Source organism: Telopea speciosissima, chromosome 5 (assembly GCF_018873765.1).
Source record: "Telopea speciosissima isolate NSW1024214 ecotype Mountain lineage chromosome 5, Tspe_v1, whole genome shotgun sequence".
Classification (NCBI taxonomy): Eukaryota; Viridiplantae; Streptophyta; class Magnoliopsida; order Proteales; family Proteaceae; genus Telopea; species Telopea speciosissima.
This window is the reverse complement of record NC_057920.1, coordinates 15,434,506-15,450,831: the sequence shown is the minus strand read 5'-3', so window position 1 is coordinate 15,450,831 and position 16,326 is coordinate 15,434,506. Positions and strand designations below refer to the sequence as shown.

At 38.1% G+C, this 16,326-nt stretch overlaps 1 protein-coding gene across 2 annotated transcripts; it reads left to right on the top strand.

The window, feature by feature from the left end:
- Positions 1–12,514: 12,514 nt before the first annotated feature.
- On the top strand, positions 12,515–15,613 carry LOC122661704 (putative HVA22-like protein g). 2 transcript variants are annotated; one of them, XM_043857201.1, is made up of 7 exons: positions 12,515–12,779; positions 13,478–13,552; positions 13,631–13,729; positions 13,815–13,871; positions 13,957–14,020; positions 14,131–14,340; positions 15,073–15,613. In XM_043857201.1, the coding sequence occupies exons 2-7, from the start codon at positions 13,521–13,523 to the stop codon at positions 15,481–15,483; spliced, it is 873 nt and encodes a 290-aa protein (XP_043713136.1). In that variant the 5' UTR covers positions 12,515–12,779; positions 13,478–13,520; the 3' UTR covers positions 15,484–15,613. The 2 variants fall into 2 exon arrangements, with proteins under 2 accessions (XP_043713136.1, XP_043713135.1); XM_043857200.1 differs by having other exon boundaries at positions 15,070–15,613.
- Positions 15,614–16,326: the final 713 nt, after the last annotated feature.

Here is a 16,326-nt window from a genome sequence, read left to right as displayed (position 1 = left end):
CAGACATCAACAATTGATGTGAGATCTGTGGCCCAAGAGACGTTCCGTATTCACATGCAAGTGGGACTGATACAGGATAAAGTTCCCTAACTTCCCAATTTGGTTGGTGGAAAGGTTAGGTTGGTGTCATGACTCATGACTCATGACTCATGAACTCACTATAATTTGACATTTTAACCATTTAACTTTTCAACTCCGAAGCCTAGATCCAACTTCTTATGTCATGGGCTCTAATGTAAATTCATGAAAGGTGGAAAGAGGAACAAACGATATTGCTTCCATTATCAACACTGTTACAGAGATAAATCAAGAATCCAAAGCATATGATTTCTTCCATTATAAACTGTTACAGGGATAAATCAAGAATCCAAAGCATATGATTGCCCTTTATGAGCTGTAATTATACTTACATGTGGTTTGATTCTCACTGTAAGGGGCAGAGTTATTTTAAATTAAATTAAAGATCATCAAATGTACCTATATATACAGTTCTTGATAAAGAGAAATAGTTTCAGTAATTTCGTCTATTTCGATCCAGACATGCATGGGAGGTAGATTGCACTGCAAGTTTTAGAGGTCGGAGGTCCCCCGCCCCCCCAACCCATGGCTTATTATTACCTTTAGAAGTTGCTTTATTTTTGTTGAGGCCTGAGGGTGGGCAACACTGCCAAAAAGTTGTAGGCAACTACCTAAGCATGGCATGCCAGGAGTGGAGGACTGATGTACTTGTCGGTTCACCAACGAACCTTCCTATACATTTCCACATCCATTGGGAATTGTTTGCATCACTTCATAATGATTTCTCTCTTTATCTTTTTTAGGTAAATAGAATTACGAAAAAAAAACTCTGTCCGGGAGTGTGACCTACGCTAGCACTCAATTCCGTGAGTCTATCTCTCTCCTCTCCATGTGAAAAGACATCTCTGCCCCCTTGTTTTGAGGAGAGAGAGACACACATGGGAGTACTGGCATAGGCCACATTCCCGGACAGAAAACTACCTCCCATAGAATTGTTATTGAATTGAAAGGCATGGGAGCTAGCGAGTGGATAATGGTCATATTGTCTCACATGTCAAAGGCACGGCCTTTTGAACTAGAGAATGAACAACACCATTCACTTCCTTTTTTAGTCATATATAAAAAAGAGAAAATTTGAAACTTAGTAGCTAGCATTAGAATGTTAGAGACAAAACTAGCAATAGAGGCCAGCGGGGAGATTGGATTAGAGTTCAAAAGCTTGATGAGTGATTCATTATCCGATTCAACCTGTGTATGTTGGAAATTTTCAAAATATTGATGTGGACTTTTAGTCCCACATCGGCTATGAAAGGAAAGCTCATTAGGTTTATATGTATTAGTAGTTAGTAGTTATTATTATCACATGTAATGCTAGAAGAGATTGTACGATACAATTGCGAGCGAGGACGGTAACCGTCCAAGCACGTACACGTGTGGGTGTGCGTGCGCGTGCGTGAGGAGCAATGTGGCGCTTTGATGGCCCCAAGAGTTGCAGCCCACACGAACAGCCAAGGGAGCCCAGCCCAATAGTCATGACCTGTCAGGTCAAGCCATATGAGCCAATGGGTGTGACCCATCCGAACAGGCCTTGTGGGCCTATAAATGGGTCACTAATTCTCTCAATCCACATATCAAAAAAATCTTTGATAGCTTCACAGTGTTACTGTCTCTATAACCAGTAATAGTCTGCCTGATTTATCTTGGGAGGCAGGTTTGCTGCAACCCTTTGCAGGATTAGGAGGGTGCAAATACTGTCTTAATGACAGAATGATTTCGTTCGACTCAGGCCATCTTTTTGTCCTCTCCTTTTTATTACAGATTTCTAACAATCTTAAGACAGTACTTGTTCAATGGAGGAGACTGCAATCATGAAGACACCTGGGAACGAGATAAGCAAACTTGAGAAGTTTGATGGGTCATTTCTCAAACGTTGGAAAAGGAAGATGTATTTCTTCCTCACTGCTTTGAAACTTGCTCATGTCCTGAACGAAGAGAAACCAGTAGCACCGACATCGACAAACACCACTGTAGAAACTTCAAGTGGAAAGACACCAGTGCAAAAACAGCAGCGCTAGAAGTGGGAGCAAGACAACTTCATGTGCAAGGGCTACATCCTCAATGGGTTGTCAAACACACTTTATGATGTGTATGAGCCCAAATTTGCAGACAGCACGTCGAGAGAACTATGGGAGGATCTCGACAAAAAGTACAAAATTGAGGATGCTAGCAACAAGAAGTTTCTTATAAGTAAGTTGTTTGATTACAAGATGGTAGGAGAAAAGTCTATTATTTCACAAACCTATGAGTTGCAAGGTCTCATGAATCAAATCATCTCTGAGGGTCATTCTCTTGACGAATCTTTCCAAGTGTCATCTATTATTTCAAAGTTACTTTTTGCTTGGAAAGATTGTCGAAAAGAGTTGAAACAGAAGAAGGATGCAATGACTATGCAAGAGTTGATTAAGTATATCCAAGTTGAAGAGAATTCTCGCAAACTGGATAAACTTGAATTGGAGGAAAAATCTCCAAAGGCTCATGTCATAGAAAATGCATCTTCTAAGGGCAAGAAGAGAAAGTATGATGGGAAAGGCACTATTTCTGAGAAGAAGAAGGGTACATTTATTTACCCCAAAGCGGCTTACTGAAAATGCAGAAAAGTCAGTCATTTCAAGAAACAGTGTAGAGTTTATATCAAGGAGAAGCAACAAAAGGACCAAACTAACACGGTTGACAATGATGACTGGGCTGCTATGATATCTGAGGTATATGCAGTGGGTGATAATGAGGAATGGTGGATCGATTCCGGTGCAACCAAACATGTTGCCAATAACAAAAATTTGTTCAAAGTTTATGAACCTATAGCAGATGGACAAGATCTCTCTATGGGAAATTCTTCAATTGCTAAGGTCATAGGTAAAGGCACAGGGGTTATGAATCTTATATCAGGGAAAAAACTTACTTTGAATGAATGATGTATTTCATGTTCCTAATATTAGGAAGAACTTAATGTCTGTAAGCTTGCTTGACAAACATGGATTTAAAATCCTGTTTGAGTCAGGGAACATCATAGTGTCCAAAGGGGGAGTTTATGTTGGGAAAGGATATGCATCGAACGGGATGTATAAATTTAATATGATTAATGGAAATTCATCTTCTGCTTACATTGTTTCTACTTTTGATACATGGCATTCTAGACTTGGGCATGTTAATTATAAGTGCATGAGAAATATGGCTAAATTAGGTTTATTACTAGAATACACATCTTCTAGTCATGACAAATGTTCTGTATGCATCAAGTCTAAAATTGCTAAAAAATCTTTTAAGAAAGTAGAAAGGAATACACAACTCTTAGAATTAGTACATTCTGATTTGTATGAGTTAGAAGGTATTCTAACTAGAGGTGGTAAAAGATATTTCATCACATTTATAGATAACTGTTCAAAATACACATATGTATATCTATTAAGGACTAAAGATGAGGCTTTGGAGAAATTCAAAATCTACAAAGTCGAAGTGGAAAACCAATTAGATCGTAAGATTAAAATCTTACGAACTGATAGGGGAAGAGAATACTTCTCCACTGATGATTTTTGTGAAGCTTATGGAATTATCCATCAAACAACGGTACCCTATAGTCCACAACAGAATGGCGTAGTAGAAAGGAAAAATAGGACTCTAACAGAAATGGTGAATACACTTTTACTTACTTCTGACTTACCAAAGAATTTATGGGGGAAAACATTAATGGCTACTTGTCATATACTTAACCGTATATCCCATAAAAAGACTAATATCACTCCCTATGAATATTGGATGAAGAGAAAACCTTCTTTTGGATATTTCAAAGTATGGGGATGTAGAGCATTGGTAAGATTAACTGATCCTAAAAGACCTAAATTAGGTGAAAAGGCAATTGAATGTATTTTCATTGGCTATACCCAACATAGCAAGGCCTATAGATTTCTAACGATGGAATCTACAGAGACCGTTAGCCAAAATACAATTTTGAAATCTAGAGGTGCTGAGTTCTTTGAGGATTCATTCTCTAGGAAACGAAAGAATGAAAATACAAATAAGGAGGATCAAGATATTGTTCAATCAAATTCTGAGAATAATAAGAATGTTGAACATAGAAGAAGTAAAAGAGTTAGAGTGAAAAAAAATCTTTTTGTCGAGATTTCTATCAATTCTTGGTAGAAGGAAACAGAAATGAAATTACATATTCTTGTGTGTATAATATTGAACATGATCCATTGATTTTTTGAGAAACCATGAATTCTCAAGATTCTATTTTTTGGCAAGAAGCTATAAATGATGAAATAGATTCTCTCATGAGTAATAAAACATGGGTTTTAACAGATTTACCTCCTAGATTTAAATCTATTGGTTGTAAGTGGATTTTTAAGCGAAAGCTTAAAGCTGATGGAACCATTAATAAGTTTAAAGCTAGGCTTGTAGCCAAGGGCTTTAAGCAAAAAAGAATGTATTGATTATTTTGATACATATGCTCCTGTTACTAGAATTAGTACAATTAGATTATTAATTGCTTTGGCATCGATTAATAAACTTGTTATACACCAAATGGATGTTAAAACTGCTTTTTTAAATGGAGATTTAGAAGAAGAAGTTTACATGGAACAACCTGGAGGGTTTGTTTTGAAAGGCCAGGAAAGTAAGGTTTGTAAACTAGTCAAATCTTTATATAATCTAAAACAATCTCCTAAGCAATGGCATGATAAATTTGACCAAAAGGTTGTAGCAAATGGATTTAGAATAAATGAATCTGATAAATGTGTTTATTCTAAATTCAAGAATGGACATGGTGCTATAATATGTTTATATGTTGATGATATGTTAATCTTTGGTACTAATACAAACACTGTTTTGGAGACAAAGGCTTTTCTATCTTCGTGTTTTGATATAAAAGATATGGGTGAAGCAAATGTAATTTTGGGAATTAAAATTGTTAGATCCTCTGATTGTATTTCTTTAACATAGTCTCATTACATAAAAAAAATATTAAAGAAATTCAATCATGAGGACTGTAAACCAGTTGCTATCCCATATGATCATTCTATTAGATTAACTTCTAATGAAGGAAATTGTATATCTCAATTGGAATACGCTAGTATCATTGGCAGCTTCATGTATGCCATGCAGTGCACTCGTCCTGATATAGCTTTTGCAGTTGGTGTTTTGAGTAGGTTTACTCATAACCCTAGACAAATTCATTGGAATGCAATTTCTAGAATACTTAAGTACTTAAAGGGCACAATGAATTATGCATTAAGTTATAAAGATTTTCTCGCAGTACTAGAAAGATACACAGATGCTAATTAGATCACAGGATCCGATGAATCAAAATCCACAAGTGGTTGGATATTTACCTTGGGTGGAGGATCAATTTCTTGGGAATCCAAGAAATAGACTGTAATTTCACACTCTACTATGGAGTCTGAATTTATTGCTTTAGCAATGGCAGTAAAGGAAGCAGAATGGCTTAGGGACCTCTTAACAGAGATTCCTCTGTGGCCTAAGCCAATGCCTGCTATATCAATATCTTGTGATAATGAAGCAACATTATCAAGGGCTTATAATAAAGTCTACAATGAAAAGTCAAGGCATATCAGTTTAAGACATAGCTATGTAAGAGAACAACTCATCAAAGGAATTGTGACTATTAGTTATGTAAAGTCAAAGGAAAATTTGGCGGATCCCTTTACAAAATGCCTGGGTAGGGATGTGGTATGGAAGACTTCCAGGGAGATGGGTTTAAAGCTTTTAAATGAGAGGTAACCTACAAGTGAAAACCAACTAGACACTAGACCAACATCTAATCAACTAGTTCAATGGAAAAACACTTGTAGTAATAACCGGTTATGCACTCAACTAATTCAAAGCTTGTCTCTAAGGCACTTATGAAAACCTAAGATAAAAGCACAAGTCCATAAATGTGCGGGTGTTATTGAAACTATGTTCAAGTAAATCATATGTCTAGTATATTATATTTGTCGCTATAAAATTCTAAGTTCAAGGCTACGACTACTTCATTTTTGACAAGTACCAATGTATTTTGACAACATAAAGGTTCAAGCCGAAAGACACCTTTATGTAAGTATGATTTAGAAGTACAGAGGGTTTATTGACTGAGGCTCAATTATTTTAAAAAATTGAGAAAAATTGTTGGAATTTTTCAAAATATTGATGTGGACTTTTAGTCCCACATTGGCTATGAAAAGAAAGCTCATTGGGTTTATATGTATTAGTAGTTAGTAGTTATTATTATCACATGTAATGCTAGAAGAGATTGTACGGTGCACTTGCGAGCAATGACGGTAACCGTCCGAGCGCGTACGAATGTGCGCGTGCATAAGGCGCAATGTGGAGCTTTGATGGCGCACTTTGCACTTCGCACGTGCGCATCGTCGCAGTATGTCACCTTAATCTTTTCGGGATCAACGGTGTCTGATCAAAGGGTGCTTCCGAAGAAGTCTCCAACGGCAATGCTGCATCACAATTTAGCTTGACAAAGTTTGAGGGGAGAGGGACCCATTTTTTATGACTGAAGAGGGGTGGAGACCCTGCCGAAAGAAGGGTGAGAAGCTGCCTTGGTCACCTCCCAGAATTTGTTCCCCACCATCTCAGCTTTGGTAAAGACCTCGACAAGAGTCCAGATTTTGTTTTTCAAATGCCTCTTAACTATACCAACTAACTTGGGGGGCTTTTATCATTCACGACCGCATAAGGTGGGGAGAGGTTACAATGCATTAAATAGGGGGCATATGGTCATTTTGACCCTCTATTGAAAGAGAGGGGCACGATCGTGCAAGCATGCAAGACTGTGCTAGAACTTTTACCCTTAGTTGTTTTAAAAACTAACATCTATATTTAGTTGGGCAATAGTTTTCATGCACGGCTTGCATGGAGTACAGTTATGCCCATCCAAAATAACCAAAATTCCTCTTCTCCCTGTAATCGTGCACAAGTCTTGTCTGCATTTAGTTGTTTTATTATAAAGAAATGAAAAAACGACATCTATAACCTTTCACATTCTTTCTCCTCCCTGACACTATATGATGGGCTTTTTCATCAGCTGGGTATGATGTTTTACCCCCACATCATCAGCATGACGATTACCAACCCATAAATTAAGGGAGACGGACATTCTCTGAGCAAGTGGGTGTAAGATACGCAAGTGAGGGGCACTGTGGTTCTTGCATAGGGGGCGGAGAGGAAAGAGAGTATCAAGAAGAGAGAGATAGAGCTAGAGACCATTGGTATATTCTTTTTTAGAGAATCTTTTCCATTAATTAATTACTTTGATACTGATTTTAATTGAAGATACTGGCATGCATAGTGGCACGTGCTTGTGATTTGGGTCATGTGTTAGTGGCGATTTTCTCATGGCTTCTTCCAAAAGATAAACTCATACACCCAGCAGCAGTTTAAGGCAAATAGCTGTAATTCTAAAGAATCTACATGATAAATATAAGGTAACAAAGTTTTGGTTTTCTAATCGATTTCTAGATTTTAGTGAAATAATTATGTTTGGTTATGAGGTGTAATTGTATAAAAAGAGCAGCAAATTTGTTTTCCTAGTTGGTCAAGGTATTGGACACTTGATTGATTAATGATATTAATCTAGCTCAAAGAATATCTATGCAAAACATAAACAAGGCTAAGATGCAAAGATGCATATAGGCGAGATAAGGATGGAAAGAAGGTCGGCCTAAACACCAGAAGTAGATATGCATGCAGTGCAATAACTAATACTTCGCAGTTTAGGTGAGGTTTAAATTTTATTTAAAGCTTAATATCAAGTTATTGAAAAAATCAAGAACTACCTTAGGGTGTATAGACATACACGAGATGACATGCCAATACATGACAGAATATATTGAATCTTCATCGATTTATTCGAATCGCTAAACATCCAACAATCAGAATTTTTACATCATTCTTTCACATGACAAAAAAAAAAAAGAAAAAAGGAGGCATCTGAATATACATATGGGATTATGGGAAGAACCCTCCCCCTCTCCATAATATTTTTTTTTTGATGAAAAACAAACAAAGTTCATTAGATAGAAGTAGTGGAAGATGACATAGTTCTATCTTGCACAGGAGAAGCAAGATTTAAACCTATAGCTAGACATAGTGCATCTTTGTACAAACTGAACATAGTGTTCTGAGTTCTATTACTTATATACATTAAATCCTTAATATGATTATAAGGCCATGGTGCCATAGTAGAAGATGGAAGGGCATCGACTATGGATTCATTAGTACACCAGATTTCTTTTATCTGCAAGCCTAAATGTCCTGCATGGTCTAAACCTGTCTTGATACTGTATAATTCAGATTCCCACGTAGTTGATGATTCCATTTTTCCTGCAGCAAAACTCAAAAATCTTCCATCCAATAAAAAAAAGTACGATCAGCCTCCCAGTCTTACTTCTGGAATCTGAGATCCTGCACACATTAAAATGGGATATTTAATCCATGGCACAGATAACCAATCCTTAAAATCATAAAACTTATCTCTTATTATAAGTACATCATTGGGATATATTATGGTGGGATAAATATGTAAATCCGCTATCCAACGATTAATTTGTTTGATTTTAATGGTTTTCTTTTTCTTATAAAAAAACTTTTAATGATTTTTCCTTCATTTCGCCCCCACAGAAAAAAATATATATATTAATGAGCAAAAGTAACATAACAACTAACACTCATAGTTGAAACTTGAAAGAAACTATAATTAATGTCAAACACCAATAAAGGCTTCTCTTCTTGTTGCGAGGATAAAGCATTGTAAAGTGGTTGAATAGGACACATTTTGATGACACTTAAGTCATAAGCTCTCAGGTTGGATTTGGGCCCCTCCACCCACAGCCGTTGGATTCTTAACAATAAAACAAGATTTCTTCTCATCCAATGTATCTTATTCTATCTTCTCTTTTTTGTTGTTGTTATGGAGGGCCTACCAACTAATCTTAAATGTGATAAGAGGATGAAAGATGTGGGGCCCAAAATTGGATGGATTGATGCGGAGGGAAATATGTGTTTCCATCATCTAGTATTCTAGTATAGTGCTTACTTTTTAATGGATCAACGATTAGGCGAGGTGGTGGGTCCCTTTCCCTGAAAGATCCACTAATACCTAATCCCTTTGGATTTCAGTTGCCCTCAGTATTGGAGGAAATTTGTCACAAAAGCCTTCCCTCGCTAATTACTTCCCCACCAAAGTAACACTTCCACCTCCACCCCCAGGTTCTAAGTCCAAATCTTCAATTATTCCACAATTGGTATATATATACCTTGCCAGCATGACCAGTGGGTAGGATAGAAATTCATATTTCCTCTGTACTACTACAACACTTGCCACACAATGTAAGAAGGGTGAATGGCCACTTCTAAGGTTTATCTAAAGGGCCCATATAATATCAGACCTGAATAATTATCACCTTCAATTCACGGGCACCTCTAATTCTTTCAATTCCTCTAATAGAGAGGAATAGATCTTACCTTGGACGGTGTTTTCGGACAAAGGATAGGACGATCATTTTCACCCCATGTGAAAAATTGGAGGAATTGAAAACACATTGAAGGGGATAAGGATTCGATCAAACCTCCCAAGTCTCCATTTCACATCACTTGGTCTCTCTTCTCTATGATTTTGTCAAAATCAATGTAAATGGGGCCAGTCTTGGAAATTCGGGTCTAGTTGGTATAAGCGGGTCTGCCGCGATTTCAACCGTCCGATTATTTTTTGTTTGGCAGCTGAAAAAGGTCACTCTTATGCTTGTGTGGCTGAAACTACAGCGATTTTGGATGGCACTTGGTTTTGTCCTCTCAAAGGAACTGGAGAGGGTCCTCGATAATCTCATGATTATCAACAAATTGAATCGCATATTTCACTCCATTCCGTAGCGTATTTCTCATTTCCTTCGCGACTGTCTCCAGCTCGGGATTTGGTGCTTCTAGCCAATCAGATATTCGTTGGGAGGGCAATTTTTCGGAGTTTATTTCTTCCTGGTAGCTGTAGGCTATCCATTGGTGCTTCTAGCAAATCAAGGGGGAAAAGTACTCTACCTCTTCGCGTAGATCCTGCGCTTACACACAAAAGCGTGCAAAATTACTGATCTTTTTTCTATGAAATAAAAAAATTCTGTTCATATTGACACCCTTACGTGCATTTTCATTGATCTTTGCACTAGTGTAGACTATGCGACCAGACATGAGGAATCACGATCTCTATCACAATCTCTTGCCCATCAATCAAATACCTTCCCATGTACGTCTAGGCATCATGGTTTTGACGAATTGGGATTGGGTTTGTGCTCGATTCTAGGGTTCTTCTGATCAATTCTAGTGGTCGACCAATTCCCAACTCTTGAATCATATCACACATTTTATTTTTTTTGGATGGAAATAAACAAAAGTTAATTGAATAAAAACCATTCAACGTCCACATTAACAGACCTGCCCAACTTCGTAGTTCTAGCCCTCGAGACCATTTATGGGCAACATTTCTATTATTTTTCAAAATAAAAACATGGACCGAGTTACTATCTATGATGAATAGGATCTCATTCACCGAGGAATGGGAGAGGGCAACATTGGGTATAGACTATAGAGAGGGTATTTTAGAACATACTAAGACCCTAGGGGGGTTTGTGAACCCTAGGATGGTGGGTGAACCATCCTCTATGGGTGCAAGAAAACTTTATCCTAAAAAATTATCAAAAGATTTCGTAAGTTCTTTAGTGTCATATAACAAAGGTAGTGCCCATGAAACTCCCTACATCTGAGAGTGTTTGGATATGCTAAAAGAACGTATGTTGTCATTGCCGGAGAAGAAGAGCACGAGATCTTTGGATACACTGGCAAGGAGCATTAATCCACAGCAAGGCATGCTTGGCCCTAATGGTTCTCCTTTACATTTTCTTCAAGCAATCCTAGAAATGAAACTTACATTCGAAGTGTTGAAATTTTTATTATTTTTTTGGTGGGAGGGGGGTTAAGGACCTTCAAAGTGTTGATTTGAATGCAAAGTTTAGCTATGTGGATTCTCTCCTTGTAAGTTTAGTATTTTTCCAAAAGACCCTCATGATTCCTTCTCCTTCTCCCGCCCTCTCTTGTCCCACGGTGAATGGTATCCAATTCAACGTGGGTGGAAGGAAACTCGTTTCACTAATTTATAGGAAAATAATACACATTACCAATGGTACGTCTACATGCTTCTCACTCTCTCAGTCTCTCCTCCTCTTTGACACACTCTCTCTCTCCTCCTACATTCCTTCTCGTGCACACATTGGCTTGGCATGGTTGAACTCGGGATCGGTCATCGTCGATACTGATCTAATACCGATCTCGATCGATCAAACTCAGCTTGGATTGATAAAAAATGACCAAAATCCAAGTTTTTTTGGATCGGGTTTGGATCGGTCAAAAATATTAATAAAATGTTAAAATAGTTACAGATCAGTAAAAAATTCAAAAAAAAAAAACCCAAAAAAGGCAAGTACCGAATTGGAACGGCCGATCTAGGGAATAATTTAGGAATACCTTGACGGATCGGTCCCGGTCCCGAGATGATCCGATCCAAGATTACAAACCATGATGAGTGGTGTGCCTTCTTTGATGTATGGAGACTTGTCTCTTATTTTTTTCTCTCATTTATTTTTATGGGGCGCTATTCTTTGTGCCACAGTGCATCCTGTGCCCAGGTACATGGGGGTGAGCGCAATGACCACCCTACCCCCTGCACAAGCTACCCATGTGCCTGGGCGCGAGCTGCGCTATGGCACAGAGAACATTCTTCCTATTTTTATTTTTATTTTATTTGTGGAAATATTTTTGACAAATAATTTTTACCTAGAATGAGGAATTGTTTGGTTGCTTATGTACTAGATAGATTCTAGAATGAGAATTTGTTTGGTTGCTTCTATACGAGATAGATTCTAGAATGAGAATTTGTTTACTTTCTCCTATGAGTTTCTCAGATTCCTTTGGGCAATTTCACCAAACATTTGACATGCATCACTAAAACAAAAAAAAATAACGAACTTCAATTTTGACAGTGATGAGCACAGTCATTACCTGGCTCACAGGACAGCAGAATCAGTTCGTACCCTCCTCTCACCTGCACAGCCCATCGTCTTCCTCGTACCGATCGTTGCAGCCATTCTTGCCGGTCCAATTAGTCCGGTTCGTTATCCGTACCATATCCATTCTTTCATAAGATGCTTAGCTTAACCGGCAATCACCCTTTTCCTGCTCTTTTTTAATATTCTCGCATTTTACACGTAATGAAGATCCATAAATGATAAATACAAGGTAGGACGATAATTCTGTCCTCTTTGTCGGGCTCATTGATATTATTACCCTGGTAGACGTGAACCGTTGGATACACGTTCGACGGTGAGTTGTATAATCTCTACACACGTGCTTATCTCTCTCCCCCAAAAATAAATTCAAAACGATAAATCTCTCATTCTTTCTCTCTTTCAGAGTCTTTCAAGGTCTCTCTTCTTCTCCTCTCGCCTCCGAGGTCGAACCGGCTTTTCCCGTATCGTTTCGGCAGCGTAGCTTCGACCAGACGGGCGCGACGGAAGGCTATAAGAGCCTCCGTTTCGATTCCGTTTGAAACCAGAGGATCTTCTCACTTCATTTGGGACTCTTCTTTCTTCTTTAATCAATTGCATTTTCCAGTTCGATTCTTGTTTTCTGCTTTGCAGGATAAGTAACTCAAAGGTACAGATCGTTTAATCTCTTCTCTTTTGTGAGTGACCTCTTTGATTTTTTCGTTTTTCTCTTTGAACTGTTTGTAAAGATGTGAATGCTCTACTGGATTTGGATTTTCGATTACTAGCGATCTCTGGTTCTGTTTTCGAATGATTAACAGTATGATGCCGCCTGCAGGCTTCGGTTTTCTTAATGGTTTTCTGCTGATAATTCTTATTTTTATTTCTGATAATGTGTGTGTTTCCTCAAGTGATTCTCATTAGCAGTTGTCGGTGGTTTTTGTTAGTGATTTTGCTTCCAAGTAATTTACCCTAATTTTAGCACTTGCGACGCTCTAGGTTTTAACTAATCGTGAATAATGTCCGTGCCCTCTTAAACTGGAATTTTTCTGATATTAATTTGATTTTTCTCTGTTCGTCTTCATTTTACTAGTTAATGAGTTTCTTTAGATGAACCTCAATTCTCTGGGTGATTTCATTGTCTCACCCTCCCCTTCTTCTCACACTGTTTTGTTTTTTTTTTTTCTGAATAAAATCTATGTACATTTTTTCTTTGCCTTAAGGGAATCAATTGTGATGTTAGTTCTGCTGCTTTTGGTGTTTGTTCGATTTGTAGATCAGAAATTTCTGTAGAAGTCAAGTTGCCATTATTAGCAACCGAAGGTTCAATAACGATTTTCTGATTCTTTAATTTCTTCTATGATTGCAGTTGAACTCGTCTGACTTAATTGTGTCTATTAAGGATCCACAATGATGGGATCCTTTCTAACCAGAGGGCTGGTGTAAGTTGCTCATTGAAATGCCTGTTTTCTGTTACATGAGGTTTCTTATAACTTACTTCTCTGATTATGGTGTGGCAGGATGGTTTTTGGCTATGCTTATCCTGCTTATGAATGCTTTAAAACTGTGGAGAAGAACAAGCCAGAGATTGAGCAGCTTCGGTTTTGGTGCCAATACTGGTATGCTCTTTGATTGTTACTCTTTTAATTGAGCCCTTGATAAACAAAATGCCTCAATTTAAAATTTTTTTCTTCAAATTTGTAGGATTTTAGTTGCAGTGCTGACAGTCTTTGAGAGGGTTGGAGATACTTTTATATCATGGTAAAGGAAAAATAAAATTGAAAATGTTGGGGACACTTTGTTATCATATGGATCTTTGTCTTTACAATGCCTGGCTTTCTTACAGGGTACCAATGTACAGTGAGGCCAAATTGGCATTCTTCATATATTTGTGGTATCCTAAAACAAAGGTACAGGATTCCCTTTGGTGATTAGGAGAATTGTATTGGTTATCTAACTGATCACACCTTTTGTTTGTATTATAATTGTTTCTTCTCACATTTTTGCTCAATTGTTTCAGGGAACATCATATGTGTATGATTCCTTCTTTAGGCCATACGTTGCGAAGCATGAGACTGAAATTGATCGTAACTTGTTGGAGTTAAGGATTAGGGCTGGGGACATTGCAATTTTATATTGGCAAAAGGCTGCAAGCTATGGCCAGACAATGGTTTTTGAGATTTTGCAGTATGTTGCTTCACAGTCTACAGCGAGGCCTCGCCCTACACAGGTATCCAATGATAATAAGGATAAATAGACATGGATGTGATTTCATTTGAACCTAGTGTATAGTATGTAATTTCGCATTCTCTCTGCAATATCCTGCCTTCCAATTATTTGCACCATGAGCTCTACAGTGCACCCTGCTGTCCGCTCCCCCCTTCTGATTGTGTTCGGCAAAACTGATTTAATTCATGGAGAGAAGAGGGAAACAAAAGAATCAGAGCCAGCAGGGCAATTTTTTTCATCACAGAATATTAACTTGTTTAATTATATCACCAGGATTTCTTGGGCATAATGAATCAGAATACAACAGATGTGTATATTCTTATGCTGGGCTGGGACTTTTATAACAGGATATTGTGTGTAAATGTATGATGATCCGATTATGTTAATAATTAATATACCCTGTCGATTTCTCCTACACCAAAACCGACAGTTTTCGCACATCACATGTTTTAATTTACAAATCCTACTTATTAAAAGGTTAAAAGAAGTATTGCTCCTGCACCCAAGTAGCAGTGGTTACACTATTAGGTTGAAGGTTGAGAAGGTTGTATTGATCTTCCATTTATCTATTAACTTTGGTTTGATTCTACCTGTATGGTACTAATGTGTTAATATGAGAGTAAGAATAAACAGAAGCACCTGTAGTTTGTTTAATGGAAAGACAAATAATAGCCAATACTACAATCTTGGATTAAAATCATTTTAACCCTTCGTCCATTGGAAATAACTGCAGCAGCAGCAGGGTGCTGGGGTTCGCCAAACTCCGCCTACTGCCCCAACTCGCCAGAACTCCATAAATAAACAGCAGCAACAGTCTCAACAGGCACTATCACGCACTTCCAGTGCAGCTTCAGCTTCAACTTCAACTGAAGAGCAGCATGAACCAGCAGAAGAAGCTGGACCTCCACAAGTGCCTTCTGCACCCCCTGCAGGTATGCAACCCCAAACAGCAGCTGTGTCTGAACCTGCTGCCGAAATAAGCGGCCAATCAACAAATAAAGAAGCAGAAGCAATGCAGATAGAGCCAGTCCAGTCCTCAGGCAATGGGAATGCGAAACCACAGCCACAGGATGTGATCATGGACGAAGCCATCCGGGTGACACGTGGAAGATTGAGGAAAACACGAGCTGCAGTGAATCGTTAGGAAGGGTCCCCTGTTATTCTCTGCCTTCTTCTATCTTAAGCATTTGGTTGTAGCAAATGTATGGAAAAAATGATGAAGACAAGGTAGAGTAGGTGGGAAAAGGATATATTTAGGTGGTAGGTTGCTCTGACGTTGTTGATGTACATTTTTTAGCTTTCATCTTCAATTCGTTGGTTTTATTATGATGAGCTTTTGGACATGGTAGAGAGGACAAAGGAGGGGATTCAAGTTGGTAGAGAGCAAGCGAGGTACAGATGACACGGAATAAGGTCCAAGCTCCAATTATGATGAAAATAGAGGCGTAGATGAACTTGTTGAGCCAAAATAGCAGACTCTTCTCTCCCATATACAGCTCCTACTCCTCAGACAGGTTCATGGATTGCCAGTGCTTCACCACGACCACTGCTATTGTTGCGATTTTGCTGTAGCTCTGGGTTTTCTTCTTGAACCTTATTGGATGGGCAGAATTTTAGTTTTCTTTTTTCTTTTTCCCCTTCCCTCCTCCTTCGCCCCTCCCCGCCCCGCCCCGCCCCACCCCAAACAAGCTATACGTGGATCGAATACCAGCTAGATATAACTATAATATCCGAATTCTGATCCGTATAAGTATTCATATCCGAATTCTGATCCATATAAATATTCAGATACGGATCTAATAGCCGAATATATGATTAAAATGGCAGATACGATGATCAGATTGGATATGGCTTTACCTTTGCCGATATCTTACATACTACTATTAATCGGATGTGCTATAAAAAAATTGGATCTTAATGGAATATGATATTAGTGTCTGTTTCATTTTCGGTAAAGATAAGGGTGTAGACCTGGTGGGTTCAAATC